The 23,960-nt window shown below is 48.1% G+C and overlaps 1 protein-coding gene across 1 annotated transcript; it reads right to left on the bottom strand.

Annotated features, from left to right (window-relative positions):
* Positions 1–1,571: 1,571 nt before the first annotated feature.
* LOC134057263 (olfactory receptor 14A16-like) lies at positions 1,572–23,055 on the bottom strand. Its single transcript, XM_062514261.1, has 6 exons — positions 22,954–23,055; positions 18,391–18,418; positions 17,485–17,542; positions 17,309–17,375; positions 8,129–8,848; positions 1,572–1,625 (listed from the first exon to the last, which is right to left on the bottom strand). The coding sequence occupies exons 1-6, from the start codon at positions 23,053–23,055 to the stop codon at positions 1,572–1,574; spliced, it is 1,029 nt and encodes a 342-aa protein (XP_062370245.1).
* Between the last annotated feature and the right edge of the window lie 905 nt (positions 23,056–23,960).

The following is a 23,960-nucleotide window of genomic DNA, read 5'->3' as shown; positions in this document are numbered from 1 at the left end:
GGGAGCTCTTGGGGATCCAGGGGGGAAAACTTGGAGGTCAGGGAGGGGAATGTGGAGCCCTTCGGGGTCCGGGCGGGCACTTGGGGGGCTCGAACGGGGCTCTCTGGGGCGCGGGGCATGATGGGAGTTGTAGGCGCGGGTAGAATACTGTTCAATGGAGCCGCGGAGCATCACGGGAGTTGAAGGCGCAGCTGCAATGTCTCTCTGTCGGGCGCGGTGCATGACGGGAGCTGTAGTCCCGGAAGTGTCTCGGACGGGGCATTTGGGGTCCGGGAAGGCTCCTGGGGGACACTTTTGAGTCCGAGCTGTGACTTGAGGTGTTCAGGGGGGAACGTGTAAGGTTCGGGAGCATTTGGGGGGAACTTGGGGAGGTCTAACGGGGCCCTTTAGGGCGCGGAACACGGCGGGTGTTTTAAAGGTGAAACTGCGTTATATGGGGCTATGGGGCCGCGGGAGGTGACAGGAGATTAATTCCCAGAAGTGATTGTAACGGGAATCTGTGGCGCTGGGAGCAATCAGGGAATCCGGAGCCGCTTTTGGGGGCTTCTGAGAGGATGGTGAGGAGGCACTTCGGGATCCTGGAGAGTGTGGGGGACGCTTATGGTACATGGGGGGAGGGGGCAGATAGCGGAGTTCTGTGGAGCGCGGGGCATGATGGACGTTGTAGTCCCAGCTCCAATGGGGCTCTATCGGGCCGCGGTGCATGATGGGAGTTATAGGCAAAAAGGAAAAGATGGCGCCGTCACCAGGCCCCGCCCCCAGTCCCCAATCCCCGGCGCTGATTGGCTGCGGGCAGTGATGGGCGGGGGCGGGGGTGGGAGCAGCCCATTGAACCCCTCCAGTCCCTCCCAGTACAGCCCAGTTCATCCCCAGTACAGTTCAATACAACCCCAGCACCTCTCCAGGCCCTCCCAATACACCTGAGTTCATTTGTATTCTCTTCCAGTTCTCCCCAGTGTCATCCATAGTACACCCACGTCATCCCCACACTATTCAGAGTGTCCCCAGCTTGTCCCAGTATACCCCAGAATTGCTCAAAGTATTCAAAATTTGCTCCAGTATTGCCCAGTATCAGTCCCAGTATGTCCCAGTATGTCCCAGTGTGTCTCTGTGTACGCCCACAGTCCATCCCAGTCCACCCAGATTCCCCCTCAGCATTCCCAGTGTTCCCCAGTGTGTTCCAGTCCTCCCCAGCGTTTCCAAGGTAAATTGAACTTCTCATTGTTGTCATGGCACCCAAACCCAGCAGTGGGGTCAGTGCAGTGTCCATGGCCACAGCCCCTGGCAGTGCCCAGTGCAGGTTGGGATGATGATCCACCCTCACAGCTGGCCCAGGGCAGCTCTGCAGTGGTTTTGGTGGCACCTTGGGCTGGCACACACCTGAGAAGTGTGTCTGTTTGCAGTGGGGGAAATTAGAAGATTGCTTCAAGAAAAAAGGAAAACCCCTTTGCCAGATCTCCTGAGGAGTGACCCTGGATCAGTATCGGTCACTGAATGCTGCAATCACCTCTGCTCTATAGAGAACAGTAATAAAAAGGACACCATTTAAAATAGGAATGTGGTTACATTTCTTAGTTCTTCTTGTAATATTTGTCCATAACTGAAGTTGAAACTTTCCTCATCAACTGCACCAGACCAGAGGGAAATTAAGGCAGAGCTGTGGTTTGTTAGGAAACCTTTCAAGAGCTCCAACTCACAATCAAAGTCCAAAGTTTCTTTTACTTTTAATGGTTCCCACTGAGGGACACAACTGAGAAAGTGTGCCCAGGTTGCAGTCAGAGCAGGAAATTGGAGGCAGTGATGACAGGAGGGGACAAAGAGAAGCCAAGTCTTGGTGGCCTGGGGCACAGCAGGGTCTGTGCCACCAAGGGCTGTGAGCAGACACCTTGTCCTGAGCCACTGGGGCCTCCTGGCACAGCCCCAGCAAGGCTGGGCACTGTCAGCCCTTGTCCTGCCCTCAGCATCCCCCCACATGCCAGTGGCCTCAGGGATCTGCTGGGACCAGTCCCTGGGGAGCCTTGGTCAGGAATGGCCCTGGGGGCTCCTTCATGCTCCCAGGGACTGCAGGTTTTTCCATGGACTTTGGGGTTTTGCTTTTGCCTTGGAGTCTCTGAGAGCTTTGTGTAATCATGGCCTCCCATTATCTGCTTTAATTAGTCTCTTGAGAGGCTTTGTCAGTAACAACACTCAGTGGGGCTCATGGGATCTTTAAGGTACTTCAATTTTTGAGGTGCTTTCCTTTGTCCTTTCATCTCTCAGTCTCTCAGATGTTTTTGGACACTCGCGGCCCCCAATTCTCTCCTCGAAGGAGTCAAAGAGAATCCTGTTAGGGATGGACCTCAGTGGAACCCATTAAGGCTTTGAGACACTTTGGGTTTTTCTTCTGACTCTCAGTCTTGGAAAGATAACTGCAATCTCCTGTCAGGCCCTGAGGTTCAAGGGCTCAGCACCAAAAGCACCACGGAGCTCACTGGGATCAAGCAAGTCCTGACAAACCACGGCTCTGCCTTGATTTCCCTCTGGTCTGGTGCAGTTCATCAGGAAGGTTTTCAAATCCACTTAGGGAGAAATATTTCAAAGAGCTTTTAAGAAATATCCATTCCTATTTTGAATGAATGGTTTTTAGTACTGCTCTGTTTAGAGCAGAGTTGACTGCAGCTCTCTGTGACTGATATTGATCCTGGGTCTCTCCTCAGGAGCTCTGGCCTGCTCAGAGGAGCTGTGACTTGAGGTCTGACCCAGTGTGGACAACCTTGCTCCATACTCCCCAACTCCATCCTGTCTGTCCTCCCTCATCTGCGACCAGCTTTGCTTGCAGAACTGGCTGCACTGAGACAGAGACAGGATTTTCCTTTACTTTTTTTAGAAGAATCTAGAATTCCTAACTTTACAGATTTAAAAACAGAGTCACTCCTCAGGTGTGTGCCAGCCCAAGGTGCCACCAAGGAGGTTCCCCCTTCCCCAAGGCAGAACCCTGGAAAGAATGTTTGAGACCTTTGAACTCCTTGGTTCCCTGAGGCATTGATGTGTCACAAAGGTCACTTGGTTCCATGAGGTTCATTGGTGTCACCATGGTCTCTCTCCCTGGTTCCATGAGGTTCATTGGTGTCACCATGGTCTCTCTCTTTGATTCCAGGAGGTTCAATGGTGTCACCATGGTCTCTCTCCTTGGTTCCATGAGGTTCATTGGTGTCATCATGGTCTCTCTCCCTGGTTCCATGAGGTTCATTGGTGTCACCATGGTCTCTCTCTTTGATTCCAGGAGGTTCAATGGTGTCACCATGGTCTCTCTCCTTGGTTCCAGGAGGTTCATTGGTGTCATCATGGTCTCTCTCCCTGGTTCCATGAGGTTCATTGGTGTCACCATGGTCTCTCTCCTTGGTTCCAGGACCCATCACAATGTCACAACGGCCCCCTGGTTCCATGAGGTTCCTGCAGCAGGACTTCCCCTGTGGCACAGCAGAGCTCATCTGTTCTGTCCATCAGCTGGGCCATCACTCAGGGCATCTTCCCCCTCTCAGCAATTGCTGAGATAACCCAGGCTGGACATCTGTCCTGTGCTGAGTTCTCTCTGGTGCCAGGGAGGTGGAATTCCCAGCTGTCCATGAACATCCTGCCTTGAGAGCAGACTGAAGGGAGGGAGATAAGCCTTGAATTTCTGAGTGACACACACTTCACTTTACAAACTATAAAATATACACAAAATTTCACCATACAAAACTCTTCTGCATAGTCCCTGGAAACTGGCAGGGCTTCACTCCCACGTCTGGATGAATCTTTGTGGTTCCTTTTCTGGAAGCTGAGTGAAAGGGCTCCATGTGCACTCCCTCATCAGTTCAGTGGTGAGTTACATTGACTCCTGATCTCTGCTATTTCTTCACTGGCTGTAATATAGGTAACTTTGTTGTGCACTGCGTTTGTATCTACCTGTACTTCTTTTGTTTATCCTTTGCACTAAGTATTTGATTTAAAGTCTCTTGTCTGTTAATCTTGAGTCCATTCAAAATATATAATTCATTTTATACTAGACATAATTTGCCATTAGAAGGAACTTGTGAGCAAAGGCAATTTGGGGTTCAGGTACTTGAATCAGGGCTACTTCCAGAAACCTGAGCATAAGGCAGAACTTGTCTAAGCTTTCACTGAATTTGTAACATGTCATTTAAAAACAATGAGCAAGAATATATCGTTTTCCCATTTATTCTTTTCCAGGTTATAGATGGATATTGCCAATCTCCAGCTGATATTGATCCCCAGCACCTCCTCATGCTCTCTGACCCTTTATGGCTGACAATCAATCACACTCTGTCCCTACCCCCACCCCACCATTTCCCTCATCCAAGCCCTGGCACTCAGAGCAGCCCAGTGCAAATCTGAGCTTCCTCCAGTCCAGGCTGTGCCTGCAGCTTTCAGCTCCTTGGCACCAAGTCCCAGCTGCTTTCCTTGGAGAAGGAGCTGCCCCAGACACAGAGGGATGTTCATTTGGGGTCAGCAAACAGAAGCCAAGGCAGGCCCAGCTCCATGGCAAACACAAGTGCAGCCCAAGGAGTGCTGGGCAATGGAGCCACATGCAGGGGTGTCCCCAGGGCTCAGGACTGGGGCCAGGGCAGTTCAATGTGTTCCTTGCTGATGTGGACCAGGCCATGGAGGGCACCCTGAGTCAGTGTCCAGGGGAGCCCAAGCTGGCTGGGAGTGTGGCTGTGCTGCAGGGCAGCAAGCTCTGCACAGGGATCTGGCCAGGCTGGAGCCATGGGCCCAGGACAATTGGATGAGCTTCAGCAAGGCCAAGGGCCGGCTCCTGCCCTGGGCTCACAACCACCCCAAATCCCTGGCCGTGCCCTGCCCCTGATCCCCACAGCCTGTCCTGTTTCCTTCATCCCTGCATTGCCAGGGACTTTGTGGGACAAGGGAGCTCTGCTGTGCCTGTGGAGGGAGGTGCAAGAGCCACCAGTGCAGTGGGCACCACAGCTCATCAGGTTTGTGTCCTTTGGGGCTCAGGAACTGCTGAGACTCAGAGGCACAGGAAGGCTTCTCTTCATAGGCCAACATAAGAAGTGTATCAATGTTATAATTTAATAAACATCAGAATTCTTCCCTCAGCTCTGTGCAATGTCAAACCAGTATCAGATATGTCCACCATGCACAAGGGATTTCCATTCAGAAACAGTTTAAACAAAGACATTAGAAAGGGTGATTCTATTACAAATGAAAACACAACTAACACTGATGTGAAATTGTCAGAGAACAAGTAGAGAAGGAAATCTGGGAGCAATGGGAGGGCCATAGAACCATCTGGTCTAGTGAAGAGACATCCTTAGACATGGCCATTTAAACAGGAGACCGGGTAACACCCAAATGGAGAGGGACATGAAATAATAGACAGCATAGTAGTAACACAGGTAGAGGGGAAGAGCAGGATTTCTTCTCCTGTCATCAGTACATATCCAGGAAATTTCTGTTCTCTCCTGGTGGGAAGACATGGATATTTCTTCAAGTACTCAAATGCCCCAGCTAGTGAGATGTGTTCATGCACCTTGCAAGTGTCAGGTTCCCTACACCCCCAGAGGGCTCCTGTCCCATAAAAATCTGCTCTGGCCCATTCCAAAATCGAGCGCAGCATTGTTCCAGGATCATCAAGGTGCTGAGGATGGAAGGGACCTCAGCAAGTCTGCAGCCCAAGCTGTCAGAAACTGGGTCAGACCAAGTGGTTTAAGGCCAGATGTGATCAGAATTTGATTATCCAAAAGAAGAGTGATAGGGCATTATCTGAGAACCTGTCTGAGCCCATGGGAACAAGAGTTTTCCACATGTCCTGTCTGATCTCCCCTCTTTCCCCCTTTCCACCCATTGTCTTTTGTCTCCCCCCAGGCCCCCCGGTGAAGATCCTGGCTCTGTGTTCTCCATCAGCTCCTGGCTGGCACTGCCAGGCTGGGATGAGGAGCCCCTCAGCCTTCCCTGCTCCGGGCTGGACAAGCCCAGCTCCCTCAGCCTCTGCTCACAGCCAAAGGGCTCCAGCCCCACCTTGGAGGCCCTTCCCTCACCCTGCTCCAGCTGCCAGACATCTTTCCTGCCCTGGGCAACCCAAACCAGGCCCCAGTGCCCTGGATAATCCACGTCCTTGATGTCCTGGTCCCACAGCCCTGGGTGCTCCTGCCCTGCCTCGCTGCCAGGGCACACGGCTGCCTCCTGCCCAGCTCCTGCCCACCAGGAGTTTTCTGACAGGGCCTGGTGGATACAGGGAGGGCTGGGGATGTTGTCTACTTGAACTTTAGCCTTTGACAGCATATCCCACAGCATTCCCTGGAAAAGCTGAAGCCTGTGGCTTGGAGCGGTTCACCCCTCCCTGGGCTAAGAACTGGATGGACATCGGGGCCCAGAGAGTGGTGGGGAATGGTGCCACATGCAGCGTGTGTGCAGTGGTGTCCTGCAGGGATCAGTGTGGGCCCAGTCCTGTTTAACATCTTTATTGATGATGTGGAGAAGGGAGCACAGTGCACCATCAGCAAATGTGCAGATGGCACCAAGCTGGGTGTGAGTGTGGATGTGCTGGAGGGTAGGAGAGCTCTGCAGAGGGACCTGGACAGGCTGGATCCAGGGCCCAAATCCAACAGGGTGAGGTTTAACAAGACCAAGAGCTGGGTCCTGCACCTTGACCACAACAACCCCTGCAGTGCTCCAGGCTGGGGACAGAGTGGCTGGAGAGGGGCCAGGCAGAAAGGGACCTGGGGGCAGTGATGGACAGCAGGGTGGACATGAGCCAGCAGTGTGCCCAGGTGGGCAATGGCACCTGGCCTGTGTTATAAGTGAGTTACAGGAATTGATAGAAATATATTTGATTAGATTTAGTATGATTTATTGAGTAAGTTATAGTAACTAAAAGAGTGTTGGGTGGTTGGGGAGTTTTTGTTTTATTAACGGTGTATGATTTTTTATTTGATAGTTTTGATTTATTTATTTTTAATTTTTTGTGTCATGTATCTTTTTTGTTGTGTTTTGTGTATGTGTGGTGTGATGTGTTTTTAGAGGTTTTTTTTTGTTTTCTAGTCGTTGTGAGGATGAAGGTTTTTTTGTTTGTTTGTTTTGATGAATTTTTATATATTTCTTATATAATTTTTAGGATTTTTAATTTTTTCTTTATTTTATTGGATGGTTCTGGTTAGATTTAATGTTTGTAGCTAGGTTTTATGTTTGTAGTTGGATTTTGGGTAATGTATATTTTGTTGGGTTTTTCTGTTAATTAGTTTGGTGAATAAATATTGATTGCATTTTGTTTTATTATTTTTTATTTTGTTTATTGAACTGTTTTAATTTTTCATGATCTAGAATTCGAGTTTTATTTAAGATTGGGGGTTTTTGTTGGTTTATATTTAGTTTGGATGAGTATTAAATGGGTAGTTTTTAGGTGGATTTTATAATAGTAGTTATTTTGTTAAGAATATATGCTTTAAATGATAATTTTAAATTAGTACTATTATTAGTTTGGTAAGAGATGATAAGAGGGTGGTAAGTTATGGGGAATGGTTAAACTATGATTTATATTAATTTTGTTGGGGGTTTCTTGTGATTTGTTTTTTTAAATTTTTTTATTGTCGTTTTGTTATGGTATTTTGTGTAATTTTGGTATGATTTGTATATATATAGGATTTTTTTAAGAGTATTGTAAAGGGTTTTTTTGTTGTTGTAAAAATATTAATGGATGAGGAATGGTGTGGCCATCAGGAGCCGAGCTGCTGTGCCACCCCTGACCTGCCCCCACCTCTGCACACAGATATTGCTGCTGCAGCTCTAGAGAAGGGAGCAGAAGGACTCTCCAAAGAAACGAGATCTCCAGTAAAAACAGTTTTTGGAGATCCTTTAGTTAATTTAAAGCTACAGAGAACAGAGCACCTCATGGACAGAGTCTGGGGCCAAAGCAAAGGTGGAGAGACAAAAAAATATCACATATATGGGCATGATTTTGTGCACAAATTATTAGACTAAAAGGAAAAAACTTTCAGCAATGAAGGAAAAGAAAGAATTCTCAAAAATTATTTATATTACAAGTGACTAGGAGAAAATGGCAACTCACAGGAATTGGCAAAGTTCACAGTTTCTGAAACCTTCCAGTCATCAGTGTCCACAGTGCAGCCTTGAGCTCCTGGTTCCTCAGGCTGTAGATGAGGGGGTTCAGGGCTGGAGGCACCACTGAGTACAGAACTGACAGGGCCAGATCCAGGGATGGGGAGGAGATGGAGGGGGGCTTCAGGTAGGCAAAAACCCCAGTGCTAATAAACAGGGAAACCACGGCCAGGTGAGGGAGGCAGGTGGAAAAGGCTTTGTGCCGTCCCTGCTCAGAGGGGATCCTCAGCACGGCCCTGAAGATCTGCACATAGGAGAAAACAATGAACACAAAACAACCAAAGAAAGGAAAAGCACTAACAGCAAGGAGCCCAAGTTCCCTGAGGTAGGATTTGGAGCAGGAGAGTTTGAGGATCTGTGGGATTTCACAGAAGAACTGGCCCAGGGCATTGCCATGGCACAGGGGCAAGGAAAATGTATTGGCTGTGTGCAGCAGAGCATTGAGAAAGGCACTGGCCCAGGCAGCTGCTGCCATGTGGGCACAAGCTCTGCTGCCCAGGAGGGTCCCGTAGTGCAGGGGTTTGCAGATGGACACGTAGCGGTCGTAGCTCATGATGGTCAGGAGGGAAAACTCTGTTCCAAGAAAGAAGAAAACCAGAAACACCTGAGCAGCACATGCAGAGTAGGAGATGTTGTTGGTGTGCCAGAGGGAATTGTGCATGGCTTTGGGGACAGTGGTGCAGATGGAGCCCAGGTCAGTGAGGGCCAGGTTGAGCAGGAAGAAGAACATGGGGGTGTGCAGGTGGTGGCCGCAGGCTACGGCGCTGATGATGAGGCCGTTGGCCAGGAGGGCAGCCAGGGAGATGCCCAGGAAGAGGCAGAAGTGCAGGAGCTGCAGCTGCCGCGTGTCTGCCAATGCCAGCAGGAGGAAGTGCCTGATGGAGCTGCTGTTGGACATTTGCTGTGTCTTGGCGTGGGGACCTGTAAAAAAAAAATAAAAAGAAATCATGGAATAGTTCAATTTTGGGAGGACTTGATATATCCCAGCCCAGCTTGGTGTCACTTTCCCCCCACTGCCTGCCCAGGGCTCTGCTGCCTGGAGCTCTCCCTGCCAGCTGCTGCTTCCCTGTGCCCAGGGCTGGGCCCTGCCAGTGCTGCCAGAGCCCAGCCCAGCCCTGGGGGCTCAGCTCTGCCCTGCAGACCCCTCCCAGCACAGGGCACTGCCAGGGCCAGCTCTGCCTCTGCAGGCTCTGATGGCAAAGTCAGAGCAACCCAGAGGATGCTGGAAAAGTCACACTGATGGTGCCTGTAAGGGACCCTGTGCTGATTTCTGTCACTGTCTGGTTTATTCAGACCTGAGAGAAAACCTTTTCATCTTTCTCAACCTCATCTGAAACATGAATATCAATGTGCAGTGTTCCATCTTGGCAACCCTGAGCAGTAGATTATAAAATCAGGATTTTCCCTTTTATGCAGCCCCTGACTTGCTGTGCTCCCTGTATAATCTATTTGGAAATGTTCTGTAGTTAAATGTTGTGCTGGGATCAGTCCTGATCAATGCACCATCCTCACCACACAAGCAGAACACTTCCAAGTCTCACCAGCTGTCTCCCTCCACCCAGACCTTGTCCCCCAGTGCTGGCAGCAGCTCCCAGGGCTGGCTGAGAGCTGTCCCTGGCAGGCAGCAGAGTCCCTGCCCAGCACAGCACCCTGGGCTGCAGGACCCTGCTCTGCAGGACAGCCCTGGGCACCCCTGGCTGCTCTACAGGAGAGAGAATCAGAGAATGTACTCACAGAGTCTGTGGGCATTGGGATGTTCCAGCTTTAGGAGATCACTGCAGGAGCTGCAGCTGCATTGTCCTGCAGCCAGAGGCTTCCTGTGTCCAGGGCTGGGAGTGATTCTGCCCCAGGCACTTGGGAGCATCTTCCCAGCCCTGACTGATTGAAGCTCTCTGTGCCTCTGTGCTGTGCCTGGGGTGGCTGCAGGGCAGTGCCCTCAGCCCTGCTGTGCTGGGAGAAGAGCTGCTCATCAAGAGAAATGGGTTTTTGAATCTCTTCTTGGTTACCAGGATTGTCCTCTATGCCAGGATCCCAGCCCAGCTCAGCAGCACAGACAGAGCACAAGGACTTTAATGACCGTCTCTGGGATTTGGTGCTGTTTACATCAGACTCAGTCCCTCAGAGAGTGTGTTCAAAAAACTTGTCAACAACTGAAAGTCAGATTGAAACTTCAAAATATCTTAAACTTTTAATAGATCCCACTGAGGGACAGGAATGAGAAAGTGTCTCCACGTTCCAGTTAGAGCAGAACACTGGAGGCAGTGATGACAGGTGGGGACAAACAAGGGAAAGGTGTCTGTGATGCTGAGCAAACCTGGATGTGTCTCAGCAATGCCAAGGGCCAAGGGCTGAGCCCCAGCCCCTGGCAAGGCAGATCCTGTCCCTCCCTCCTTGCTCAGGGCTCTTCCCGGGGCACTGGGCTCTGGGGATGTGCAATGCCAAGGGCAGCACCATGGGGTGGCCCCTGCCAGGCTGCTGAGCAGGGACAAGGAGGCAATGAGGCCCCAGCACAGCAAGGCTCACTTGTCCCCTGCTGGCCAAGGGCCCAGGGCCAGCAGCCATGGCCAAAGTGCTGCTGCACTTGGCTCTGGCAGGGCCTTTCAGCTGCTGCCCATCCCTGTGCCCTCTGCAGCCCAGGCTGTCCTACGGTGTCCATGCCCTGCCCCTCTGTCCCTGCAGGCTGTCCTCATCCCCCGGCTGCCCCACCTGGCTGGCCCCTTCCTTTGCTGACAGCTCTGCGTCCTGCCTGCCTCTGCCTGCACACACAAAGCCTTGGGCTGCTCCAGACTCCTTCTGGGAGATGTGTTGCACCACAGCCCTGCCCTGGAAGAAAAATTCCTTTCTCCTTGGGTCCAGTCTAGGCTCTCCTTTCAACTTCAGTTTCAACTCCACTGAGCACAGAACTCCTTTGTCTCTGTATCGTGGTCTTGTGCCCAAAGCCACCCAACCCCACCTTGGGTGATCTCTGGGCCCTCTCCAAGGTGTTTGCTATTGAAAAGATTCTGCTCATAATCTACAAAAAACACTGGAGGAACAAGGCAGCCAGACCTCTCTGTCCTGCATAATTCCATCTGGGAGCAATTCTTGGATATGTGGAATTTTGGAGGCCACATGCCTGTTCTGGCCATGGCCCCTGGAGGAGAAGCAAGATTCCTTTCCGTATAAAGAAAGGAAGAGTGCACCAGTGTTTCACGGGTGGATGAGAGGTCACCTCCTGAGGACAAGGCCAGCTGGAGTGGTCTGGTCTTGTATCTTTTGCCTTGGAGAAACCCTTTTATATATGGAATATTTTAGGGGGAGCTCCAATTTCAGCGATGGGTAACAGCAAAGACAGATGGTTCTTTTCCATAGGAAGGAAAGGCAAAAGCCCAAGTGCTCCAGGGGCAGATGAGAAGCAGCCCTTGACATGCTAAATTCAGCTGGACGTGCCAGGTGGTCTGTGGGATTCCCAGCGAGCCAGAAATGTTCCATGTCCCTTTGGTTGCACGAGGCCCCGCAGTGTCAGAACGTTCTCCTTGCTTCTGCAGGATCACAATGTCCCTTTGGTTCAGAGGAGCTCCACAGTGTCACAATGGTCTCCCTGATTCCATGGGGCCTTGCAATGCCACAATGTTCTCCATGGATCCACGGTGCCCTGCAGGATCACAGTGCCCCTTTGGCTGCACGAGGCCCTGTAATGCAACAATGGCCTCTTGGTTCCACACAGCCCTGCTGCTTCACACCGGCCCCTTGGCACCATGCAGCCCAGCAGTGCCACAGTGATGTCCTTGGTGCCACGGGGTCCCAAAGGTGTCACCACCATCTCCATAGGAAGGAAACAGCTGACCCCCCGTGTTGCAGGGGCAGATGTGGGGCAGTCACCAGAGGCCAAGCACAGCCAGACCTGTTGCTATTTGCAGATTCTGTCTGGGAGTAATCCCCAGATATACGGAATTTTAGAGGTGGAATACCAATTTCAGACATGGAAATCTGGAGGACAAGGACAGTTCTTTTCTGTAGGAAGGAAAGCACAGAACACCAGTGTTTCAGGAGCAGATGAAAGGCAGCCACCAGAGACCAAGGGCAGCCAGAGCTCTCTGTTCTGGCAGCTTTCACTTGGGAGAAATCCTTGAATGTATGAAGTTTTGGAGCTGGAATCCCAATTTTGGCCATGGGCGTGTGGTCGAGATGGATGTTTTCATCCATAGGAGAGAAAATTGCAAAGCCCAAGTGCTTTAGAAGAAGATGAGAGGTGGCCACCCTTAGGCCAAGCCAGCCAGACCTGTCTCTCCTGGAACCTTTCATCTGGGGGAAATCCTTGGCCACAGGGATTTTTGGAGATTGAATCTCAATTTTGGTTGTACCTGAATGGAAGAAGAGTTCTTTTCCTTAGGAAAGAAAAAACGGAGGCCCAGTGTTTCAAAAGGCAGATGAGAGCCAGCCCTCAGGAAGCCAAGGCCAGCCAGACTTGTCAGTCATGGCAGCTTTTGTCTGGGAGCTGTTCTTGGAGATAGGGAATTCTGGAGGTAGATTCCCAAATTTTGGCCATGGGTGCCTGGAGGTGAAAGTTGCTTTTTCCCTGTAGGAAAGGAAGACACATGTAGCTACAAGGTCTTTTAGAGCTAAAGAGTCCAATAGAGAATTAACACCTGTATCATTGATGCTTTTAACCCAATAACTAAATTCCCATGTCCCTTAGGGTGACACTGCCTGACCAACCAGAAACTGCTAACTGAAACCCATGAAGAAGAAGGAAGAAGAAGGAAGGTGAAAACTGAAAGAGACAACACCTAAAATCCTCCATTTTGTCTCATACCTATTGCTGTATTATAAAACCCTCCAATTTAAAACCCATCACCATGGGAAAGCACACACTTCTATTTCACTACACACTCGTCATTTGAACTTCATCACTCCTGTCTAGAAGCCGTCTCCAAGGAAGGCCTCAGGTCAAAAGCAGTGCTCTCCAGTGGGTCAGTGCCTGCCAGCACAGAAACCTCAAAAACCCCAGGTTTCTGGGATCCAACAGTGCCTCTCTTTTTATTCTCTACAAACCAGGACTACACAATTCACCTAACACATGTTCATTTCCTAACCCTGCTTGTCCCAGCTTTGTATTAAAATTAGCTCCACACCTCTGTGGGACTGAACACTGCTCCTTGTTGGTCACTCTGGTGTTTTCTGGGGGTCCTTGGGATGAAGTAAACAGTCTTCCTCTCCGTTGAACTTTTCACCTTGTCTGCTTGTGCATGCTCTTTTTAGTCCTTTGATCATCTTCTGGACTTTGATACCAGTTTTCCTGCTTCAGGGCTCTGCAAAACCCCTTTATGCTGTGGTCCTTGCATCCTGTTTGTGCATTCTAGCTCTTTATCTCATCTTGTAACTTTGCTCTCCTCCTGTTCTTGTACGCACAGTAAATGTTTAGGAATTCCATATGGTTTTATCAGCCCCCTTTTACTCAAAGCATTTCTTGATGCTCGATTCTTAATTCTCAATTTCTCTGTCTCAGTCCCCTCTTTTCTAGAAAATTAGTAAATTCCTTTAGTTAATCATATTGATACCTTTTCCTTTTTCCAGTTTACCTCCACAGCTCGCTCTTCTCGGCGTGTATCCCTCATTGCATCTCCATGTATTGCCCCTAAGGAAGTCAGTGCTGCTCTCCACTTTAACATCCTCCAATTCCAAACAAGTATTGCAATAGACAGCACCAGACTCACATCTGCTAATGTCAGTATGACAATGAGAGGGTGGTGAAGTGTGTTCAAAATCCCAGCTGTAGTTGGTGACCATCCAAAGAGCGCATTCCACTGTGATGATTTGTGTCCTGGTTTACTCTTTGTAACACTTTGCTTATCTCTTTTATATCATTCTAGACTGTAACTAGAATCCTTTGCCCATTTTCTGAATCTCTTTCGGGATTTTTGTCGAGTTCTGGCGTTTCATTACTAATGAAATGAACCTTCCTAATGCAATGTTCATTCCAATGGGTCTAGGTGATAATTTATGATATATTGTCTAGTTAGATCTCATCAGCTGGTGGGATGTGACTGGTGCCAAGTATCAAAAGGCATACCTGACATTCCTGATAAAATTTCAAATATAAATATTAGAATGGTTCTTAGTAGGTAAGATTCCATTGTTATCATCTATTTCCACAGAAGCACAAGCGGTTTTTAAACATACACAGCCTTGACCAATATATACAAGTACAGTCTTTTGACTAGATTTCTGCAAGTTAAATTACTGAATGTTCTCAACTGCAATGTACTCATTTTGCTTGAGTAAGTTTAAGTTTCAGTTCATTGTCGCCTGCTATGTCTTTCCATGGGGTTCTGTAGCCTTTTTCACTAGGGAATGGTGAATCCAGGCACTCTGTTCCTTGATCTTTACTGCAGGGAAGGCAGGAAGGAGCACCTGGAATGGACCCTCCCACTGTGGCTCCAGAGTTTTCTCTGTAAGAGAATTAACATACACATCATCTCCAGGCTGTGTGTCCTGCACTGCTCCGTCTGTCCCTCTGCTCTGAGTTCCAGCCACATGTTTCTCAATTTCTCTGAGTTTCTCACTTAAGGCTACCATACAGGCAATCAGCTTTTCTTCCCCCACTTCAGTGGACAATCCCTTTTGCACTCCATATGGTCTCCCATAAAGCATTTCAAAGGAACTTAGTTTTTCTTTGGCTCCTGGCTTGGTTCAGATCCACATCAATGCCAGTGGGAGAGATTGAGGCCAGGGTAAATTAGCTTCTTGTCCCAGCCTCACAATTTGCTGCTTAATTTAATGATTCATTTTCTCTACTTGGCCACTTGACTGGGGACCATATGGAGTATGGACCTCCCCGTATATGCCCAGGAAACGACTGATTAGGTGCACTATTTTTGAAATCCGGGGGATGAGGGAAAATTTGGCTGGATATTAGGAAAAAAGATTTTGACGGAAAGAGTGATAAAAGTACTGGAATGATCGGCCCGGTGAGTTGGTGGAGTCACCATCCATGGATGTGCTAAAACAAAGACTGGATGTGGCACTTTGGGCCAGGGTCAAGTTGAGGTGTTAGGTCATGGGTTGGATTTGATGTTCTTGAAGGTCTCTTCCAACTTACTCAATCTGTGAAATCTCTAAATTCTGTGAATTCTGTGAATCTCAAAATTTTGGGTTTGGAGGCAGCAAGAACATGACCTCTGTATCAGGACAAAACAGCTCTGTGTTTAGTGGAGTGGAGACTGGGGACAGAAGAAGAGAGCCCAGGGAGTGATTCAAGGGAAGTTTCATAGATGGAGGATCCTTTAGACATAGCTAAAAACAGGCTGAGAAAGAAAGAATTAATGCCAAGAGCAGATAGGATGGTTCAGAATGGACCCAAGGTTAAAGAAATTTCTCTCCCAGGGCAGGGCTGTGGTGCAGCACATCCCCCAGAAGGAGTCTGGAGCAGCCCAAGGCTTTGTGTGTGCAGGCAGAGGCAGGCAGGACGCAGAGCTGTCAGCAAAGGAAGGGGCCAGCCAGGTGGGGCAGCCGGGGGATGAGGACAGCCTGCAGGGACAGAGGGGCAGGGCATGGACACCGTAGGACAGCCTGGGCTGCAGAGGGCACAGGGATGGGCAGCAGCTGAAAGGCCCTGCCAGAGCCAAGTGCTGCAGCACTTTGGCCATGGCTGCTGGCCCTGGGCCCTTGGCCAGCAGGGGACAAGTGAGCCTTGCTGTGCTGGGGCCTCATTGCCTCCTTGTCCCTGCTCAAAGTAGAGCATTAAAAGTAAAATAGACAAAAAGCAAGAACACAATTTTGTAGTTTAAATAGAAATATGTTTTAAGCAAACAGAAACATGTATTATGTAAGCAAAGCAGTATGTTAAGTAAGATAGTAAAAGATTATAAAGATTAGCAATAGAACGTGTTATAAAGCTAAAAGCTTAAGATGCATCAGTGAAGGTTTGTGAAGTGTTTTATGATTAGTTGAAAAATGACACACTGCAGCAAAGCCATGGGAAGGAAAGCAATTAATGTCTGGTGTCAAAAGACACTAGCAAAGTTCACAGAAGTATTTGATTGGCTAAAATCCTGACATATGGCATTGTAACTAAGAATTAGATGGCTTCTGATATTTTGGTGTTGGATGTAACACCTTTAATATCTCACCCTTCAATGAGACTGATGCAATAAAGCAATAAAGCATTTTTTCAACGTCTCAGTTGCCCCATCTGTTGTAATTTTAATCTCCTGATAGAGATTTTTCAGACATCAGCAGTGCTCCATTGAATTGAATAGGGATGTAGGGACACCAGGTCTATCCTGTTGAAGTCAATATGGATTTAGGGACATCACATTTGCCCTATTGAAATTAATGAAGATTTTAGGGAAACCAGGTCTATCCATTGAAGTCAGTGGGGATTTTTTTTGAAATTTAGTGGTAAAATTTGGAAAACTGGGTAAACTTGGGGGAAATCTAGGGCTGAATTGCAGGAATTTCCACTCCAGAATCATGGTGCTGAGACTGCAGAAGTCCTGGATGAATTCCTGGAAGCCAATCCCAAATCCCTTATTTCATGTCTGCAGCCTTTTTTGGAGTTGTGCCTCCAGGCAAGCCCAAAAATCTCCATTTTCACCCCAAAAATGGGATTTTGAGCACCAAAATCTATGGCAAATCAGGTTGACTGGCTGAAGTCATTGGAGATTGAGGGACACCAGGTCTACCCCATAATAGCATTTGATTGGGAAGGTTCATGGTTAAACTGGGAGCACTGGGAGCACTGGGAGCAGCTAAGGCAGGGCACTGGGATTACTGGGAGCACTGGGGCAAAAGTGGGACCACTGGGAGGGATTAGGAGAGATAAATGAGGATGAACAGGACTCCAGATCTACCCCATTGAAATCAAAAGGGATTTAGGGACACCTGATCTGTCCATGAAAGTCATTGGGGATTCAGGGGCACCAAGTCCACCCAGTCAAAGCCATGAGGATGTTTGCATCACCAGTTTTGGGGGTTTTTCAGTGATCCAGGTTTCCAAGGGGTAACCAGGTGGATCCAGGTGTTCTTTGAGATGATCCAGAATATTTCTGGGGGTACCCAAATGTATCCAGGTGATTTTTGGTGGATCTAGGTGTACCCAGGTGATTACCGGGGGGATCCAAGAGCTTTTGGGTAGTACCCAGGTGTACCCAGATAATTTTTGGGGATATCCAGGGAACTTCTGGGGCACTCAAGTGTCCCAACTTACCCTGATGGGCTGGGGGAAGATGACAGCCCAGTCAATGTGGACACAGATGACCCTCAGCAGTGGGGGACTGCCAAAAGGGACCCCAGTATTCAGAAGGCAGCCCAAAACTCCAGGTGAGGGCCCCGGGGGTGGGAGGGAGGCCTGAGTCACCTCAGGAGAGGATGCAGCACAGGTACACCGAGGTGCTTTGGTCTGTGGGGTTGGTGAGGACAGAGTTCTGCACCAGCTCCAGCTCTGGGGTGGCAAAGGGGGTAAACCAAAATCTCAGGGGGGCAGTGGGGGACACACCAATATGTGAATACCCAGGAGTTCAGGTCTACCCATTAAAGTCAATGGGGATTTAGGGACACCAGGTCTATGCATTAAACCCAACAGAGCCCACCATCTCCCACTTCATGTGAAGGAGAGGTTGGAAAATTTGGGGATTTTGTATTTCCCCATAAAGTTCTGGGAATTTTTACAGGGAATCCCTCTCCTTCCTTTAGCCCTGGCCTCGCCCTTGCTGGAGCTCCTGGTGAGAGCAGGTTCCAGGCTGAGAAGTTGGAGAAGCAGTGGCTCAGCAGGGCTCCAGTGAAGGCTAGCTGGGCCTCGGGGTCCTGCCCAGCTGCCAGTGCCTGCTGTTGTTCCCAGGCATGGACTGGGAGGGCACCAGTATAAACCAGTAAGCACTGGGAGCCACCCCTGAGCCCCTGAGTCCTTTGGCAGCAGCTCCCAGTAGAAACCAGTAAGGATTGATGTGCCCAAACCTGCTTCCAGTGTGGTCTAGAGGCTCCAAGTGTGGTCTAGTGAGACAGGGTATGGTTTTGAAATACATGGTATATATGGGTTTGAAAATTCAGAATTTTAGAAGCCTATAAGATGCTTAAGCAGGTAGAGGGGAAATAGAACACATGGCAGGAACAGTATGGAACAAACCACACAGGAACTTAGTTGCCAGGAAAAAAAAATCAATTAAGATAAGATATATTGTGAAAAGTCAGCAAAGCAAGACCTGGCTATTGCACAAACCCAACAAAGCAGAAACCTGTGGCTCCAGAAACCAGCCAGGAGCAGACGGGTGGTTTTGAGCAGGACAAGCTGACCTGAGGCAGAGACAAACCTCCACTGCACCTGCCCCAGAAGGAGAGGTCAAACACTGATCACTGAGGAAGACACACGGCCTTCATCCCAAAAACCACCGGATATGACCTCCAGGAGGTGTGGCAGCTAATTATAATACAAAGGGAGAGAAGGTGGAGATGGGTGGGCAGGGAGGTGTGGGCTGGTGGATCAATGTGTATTTCTACCTGGAACCTGTCTTGACCAGGTATGCATGGTTTGGAGGAGATATCCCCTCCACGTGTCCCAGCTGGAAATAAAACATATTCTCCACAATTTTGTTTGTCAGCTCCTGATTCCTGAAATCAATTGGCAAGGCCAGCCAGGAGCTCTTTGTCTGGCTGCTGAGTGCATTGGACATGGACATCCCAGTGTGCCCTGGACTTTTTTCTGGAGGGGATCTCCACTCCCTGCTCCCTCACTGTGGAAGCAAACAGCCAACCTCCTATTCGCCCTAGAAGTACATTTTATTAATTCTTTTGGAGGGGGGGCACCAAGGTAAGGAGGCCCCTAAGACACTAGGGACACCTGCTCATGGTGATTGGTGTTTTGTGTTTGCATCACTCTGATTTTGGTGGTGGAGATTTTGGATTTTGGGTAACGTTTTCTATGTTTTCTAAGGTGGACTTTTGCAATACCTTTGATGTCACACTACCCTCTTGTGTGATTGACTGTAATTGCAGTGGGTTAGGATTTCTGTTCTTTTCTGAGGACTCTGTTGTTTTGGAGGTATTTCTGCCCTCTTGTGTCTATAAGTCTCAATGACAGGGAAGTGATTTTTTGGGACACTAGGGAGAGAGGGATGAAGGCTCGACCAAGCGAGGAAGCCCTTTTCAGGTGGTTTCAGCTTGAGCCCCTGGATTTCTTGAGGGACCAAGGGAAACTTGTACGGGTGGTACAGGAGGATGGAGCAGTTAGAGCAGGTATATTCAGGAGGAATAGTCTCAGATTCAAGAGAGAGTTATCTGGCTTTTGATTGGGAGCAACCTCTAATCAAAAGGGAACCTAGAAGGGTTAGACGAGTTCCTTGCCTTGCATGTGGACTAGCAATTTGGGCACCAAGGTGGCCTCCAGCCTGGGTCCTCCTACGGTGCCATTGGTGTAAAAGGAAGTGGTAATGCACATCTAGGAGGTGGGTGCCTACATGGCCCAGGTGTACCCTGGACCCAGGGCACCATATTCAGGAATTCATTCATGTGGTGTGTGAGACTGTGGAGTTGATCTGTGGAAAGAGTAATTCAATCCCCGAGGGTTGGCATGTTTTTGAGGACCACTGGGAGGAAGTGAAAGAACATTGCCAGCAGAGTTTTGGGAGAGGAGATAAGGGAAATAAGGAGATAAATCAGGAGGACCCAGCAAAGCAAAAAAGTGCCAAGGAGGAGCCCTTTAGGATGCATACTCCCCCCTTGGAAGGAAGTTGTGGGGAAAAGAGGAATGGAGAGCAAAGGGGTTTTAATAAAATATTGTCATCAGTGGTGGCCTCTGCAAACATTAGGAGATGAGGCAAAGGGGCCATTAAATGGATGCACAAACTATAACACCATGTTGCACTTAATGTTATTTTTTAAGGTGGGAAGGAAAATGAGATGAGGCATCATATGCAGAAATGTTTTTCACCTTATAAAACCACCCAGAATGGCAAAAGGATTGTGGTATTAATCTTCTACAAGACCTACTGATCCTAGCAATGGAAAGAGAAAACAGAAGGGTCCTGCATAAATTCAAACAATGCTGCTCAGCCTGTAGTCTTGGTCAGACATGCAGTAAAAATATAACAAGGTGTATGATGAAGAAGAGTCTGATCTGGATGATGTCCCCTCCTCAATCACTGGAGTTGGGTGGGAGCCCAGGAAGGGCACCAGATCAAACTCCAACGCTCCCAGGCAGTCCAGTGTCCTCCCATACAAGGGCAAACCTAGGGAACAACCAATACTTTTGCAAACACCTCTTAGAGAAGCAGTGGGACCAGATGGAGCCATGATGTTACTGAAGGTTCCCTTCAATACCAATGATTTGGAAATTTGGATAAAGAATTTAAAGGATTGAAAAATGGACCCTGCAAGTATAGCTGGACACTTCTGTTGAATAGTAAAAAAAGATAACCTGGATTGAAATGATTTTACAGTTACTGTTACATAGAATGACAGAAACAGAGATACAGCTGATTCTAAAGGTATTTGGGGATTTGGCCGTGGAGCACTATAAGACATGGGGGGAGGATGTAAAGGAATTTTTTTCCCTCCAGGATCCAAAGGGGGATGTGAATAGAATGGCAGAAAGACAGAAGTTACAAGAATATCAGGAGTGGATTGCAAAGGGAATAGAGAAGCCATCCCCAAATCTATTAACTGGTCAGCTTTGTGTGCCATTAAACAAGGTCCCTTTGAGTCACCATCTGAGTTCTTGGACAGGCTGAGAGACACAATGTGTCATAGTACACCTTTGGACCCAGAATCAGACACTGGAGTACAGCAGTTAGCTTTTTATTTGTTTTAATTTTAGTTTTAGGTCAATCCACCACTGATACAAGACATAAAAAATTAAAACCCACTGAAGGAAGAAACTTCGAAATATTACTGGATGAAGACTGGAGGGTGTTTAGCAATTGAGAAGAAGGGAATAAAGGGAAACGAGAAAGGGTGATTGCAGCAGTTAAAAGGGAAGACAACAATTTTTAAAAGGGGCTTCCCCTCCCCACCTGGGGAGAAACCAATGTGCAATCTCTAAGCAATGAAGCCACCGAACAAATGAATGCCCAGAAAGCTGGGAGAAGGGAAACAAAGGGGCATGAGTGGTAGCAAATGTAAATAAAGACTGACAAGAACCAGCGTGGTCTTCCCTAGATTGTGCTCCAGTTATAACAAAGCTAGGGGAAAGAGAAAATCAAAAGCAATAGAATTTCTGATTGATACAAGGGCAACACATTCACTTTTAAACACAGCTCTAACTCAAGTGGGAGAAGATCACAGTATAGTTAAGGGAGCCACCAGCCAAGCAGAAAAGGCTTATTTTTGTGAGTCACTAAAATAAAAATTGGGAAAACAATTAAGCTTGCATAAATTCTTATACATGCCTAATTCACCACATGCACTCCTTGGAAGGGATTTGCTTGAATAATTGGATGCAACAATCAGATTTGGAAAAGGGGAGATTGCTCTGGAGGTGTATACTCAACAATATATTCAAATAATGAGTTGACTTTTAGTTGATGCTCCCATCGAATTAAAAATGGGTGAAGATCTCACTGGCCAGGTGAGCCCTGGTGTGTGGGCCACTGAGAAGCCAGGAAGAGCTAAAAATGCATCACCAGTAAGGGTAAAGCTTAAAGAGGGACAATGAGCAGTAAAGACAAAACAATATCCCTTGAGAAGAGAGGATAGGGAGGGAATCCAGACGGTGACAAAAAAAATCTTGCAATGGGGTCTGTTAAGGGAATGCAAATCTGATTTCAACACTCCCATATTACTGGTTCATAAACCTGATGGAACATACAGAGTAGTCCAGGATTTAAGAGCACTCAGTAGAATAGTAGAGGATTTATATCCTTCAGCAGCAAACCCATATACTTTGTTAACAGCATTGACACCAGAACTAACCTGGTTTACTGGTTTAGATTTCAAAGATGCTTTCTTTTGCCTCCCTCTCTGTGAAGCCAGACAAAAGGTATTTGCCTTTGAATGGGAAAATCCTAAAAGTGGATGAAAGACCCAGCTCACTGGGACTGTGCTGCCTCAAGGATTCAAGAATTCCCCCATCATATTTGGTAACCAACTCACCAAGGATCTCGAGTCTTGGGAAACACCACGCAGGAAGGGGAGACTGCTACAATACGTAGATGACATCCTGATTGCCACTGAGACAGAAGATACTTGCATGGCTTGGACTATAAGTCTCTTAAAATTTTGAGGCTCCAAGGGTACCCAGTTTCTAAAAAGAAAGCCCGGACAATGCAGCAAGAAGACACTTACTTGGGGTATAAAATCAGTGTGAGGCAAAGGGGCAAGCCCAAAAAGAAGGCTTTATGCCAGACAACAAAACTACAGATTGGAAGAAACTGAGAACTTTTCTCAAAACGACCAGGTAGTGTTGCCTTTGGATCTGTAAGTAGGAGCTGCATGTTAAACCCCTGTATGCAGTAATCAACTCCAGACAGAAGCATCTGCAATGGGACAAACAGGGCATAGGAGCCTTTGAACAAATGAAAAAGGCCCTGAGGTCAGCTCCAGCTCTGGGACTCCCTGACGTGAGTCAGCCTTTCTTTTTGTTTTCTCATGGGAAACAGGGAATCACCCTGGGAATATTGGCACAAGATTCAGGTTCATATCACAGAGCAGTCACCTACATCTCCAAGCAATTGGATGGGACTGCAAAAGGGTGGCCAGGATGCCTTTGTGTGTGGTAGCAGCAGTAGTGCTAAATATCCAGTGCTAAATATTGAAAATTCACCTTGGGACAAAAAGATGACTGTGTTGGTGTCCCATAGAGTGTCTGCAGTATTACAAGTGAAGGGCAGGTACTGGCTTTCTCCACAGAGGTTCCTGACATACCAGTCCATACTGGTGGAACAGGATGATGTGGAGATTGTGGTCACTAACATTGTCAATCCAGCTTCTTTCCTCACTGGGAACACAGTGGAACCAGTACACCATGACTGCTTGGAAACCATCAAAGCAACATACCCAAGCTGCCCGGATTTGAAGGATGTTCCTATGGGAGATGCAGAGGGCTGGTTCACGGACAGAAGCAGCTATGTCCTGAATGGCAAAAGGCATGCAGGATATGCCATCACCACCTGCCATGAGGTAATAGAGTTGGAACCACTGCCTGTCAATACCTCTGCACAAAAGGGGGGAAAAATCGCCTTGACCTGAGCCTTGGAATTGGCCCAAGGTAAGAATGTGAACATAGACATGGATTCAAAGTACACTTTTGGAGTTGTGCATGCTGATGGAGCAATCTGGAAGGAAAGGTGACTATTGAACTCTCAAGGGAAGAACACTGAACATGCAGAAGAAATTCTGAAATTGCTGGAGGCAGTACAGCTCCCAAAGAGAACAGCAGTTATGCACATCAGAGCACATGAAAAGGCAAACTCAGAATTAGAAAAGGAAACGAGCTGGCAGACAGGGAGGCAAAAGAAGCAGCAAAAAGAGAGGTAAAATTGGAAAGAGCTCTAATCCCAAATGGGAAAAACTCCCTTGCGTGTAAACCAAATTCTGACAAAGAGGATCTGAAGTTAATTACAAATTTGGATGGGACATAGAGTAAAGATGGTTGGGTCCATTCTCCAGAAGAAAGGGTAATCATACCTAGCCATCCAATATGGTCTGTAATAAGGGAAGAGCACAGGAAAAGGCACTGGGGAGCAGAGGACTTGTATGAACACTTCAGTCAGAACATCATGGCTAGAAATTTATACACTATGGTATAGCAGGTAAATCAACAGTGTGACCTCTGCCTCCAGACTAATCCTAAAAGCTCTCCAAAACCAGAAATGGGTGAAATTGGGAAGGGGAATGTACCTGGCCAATTATGGCAAAGAGACTTCACAGAA

Source organism: Cinclus cinclus, unplaced genomic scaffold (assembly GCF_963662255.1).
Source record: "Cinclus cinclus unplaced genomic scaffold, bCinCin1.1 SCAFFOLD_32, whole genome shotgun sequence".
NCBI lineage: Eukaryota > Metazoa > Chordata > Aves > Passeriformes > Cinclidae > Cinclus > Cinclus cinclus.
This window is presented reverse-complemented; position numbering and strand designations above follow the sequence as displayed.

Excerpts from the sequence above, each read along its gene's own strand:
- LOC134057263 (XM_062514261.1), bottom strand. The coding sequence starts at position 23,055 with ATGGTGTACTGGTTCCACTGTGTTCCCAGTGAGGAAAGAAGCTGGATT. Across the intron at positions 17,376-17,484 it reads ACAGACCAAAGCACCTCGGT|TCCCCCACTGCTGAGGGTCA; the intron begins GTACCTGTGCTG and ends CCCTTTTGGCAG. Across the intron at positions 1,626-8,128 it reads TGAGGAACCAGGAGCTCAAG|TTGATGAGGAAAGTTTCAAC; the intron begins GCTGCACTGTGG and ends GGTCTGGTGCAG.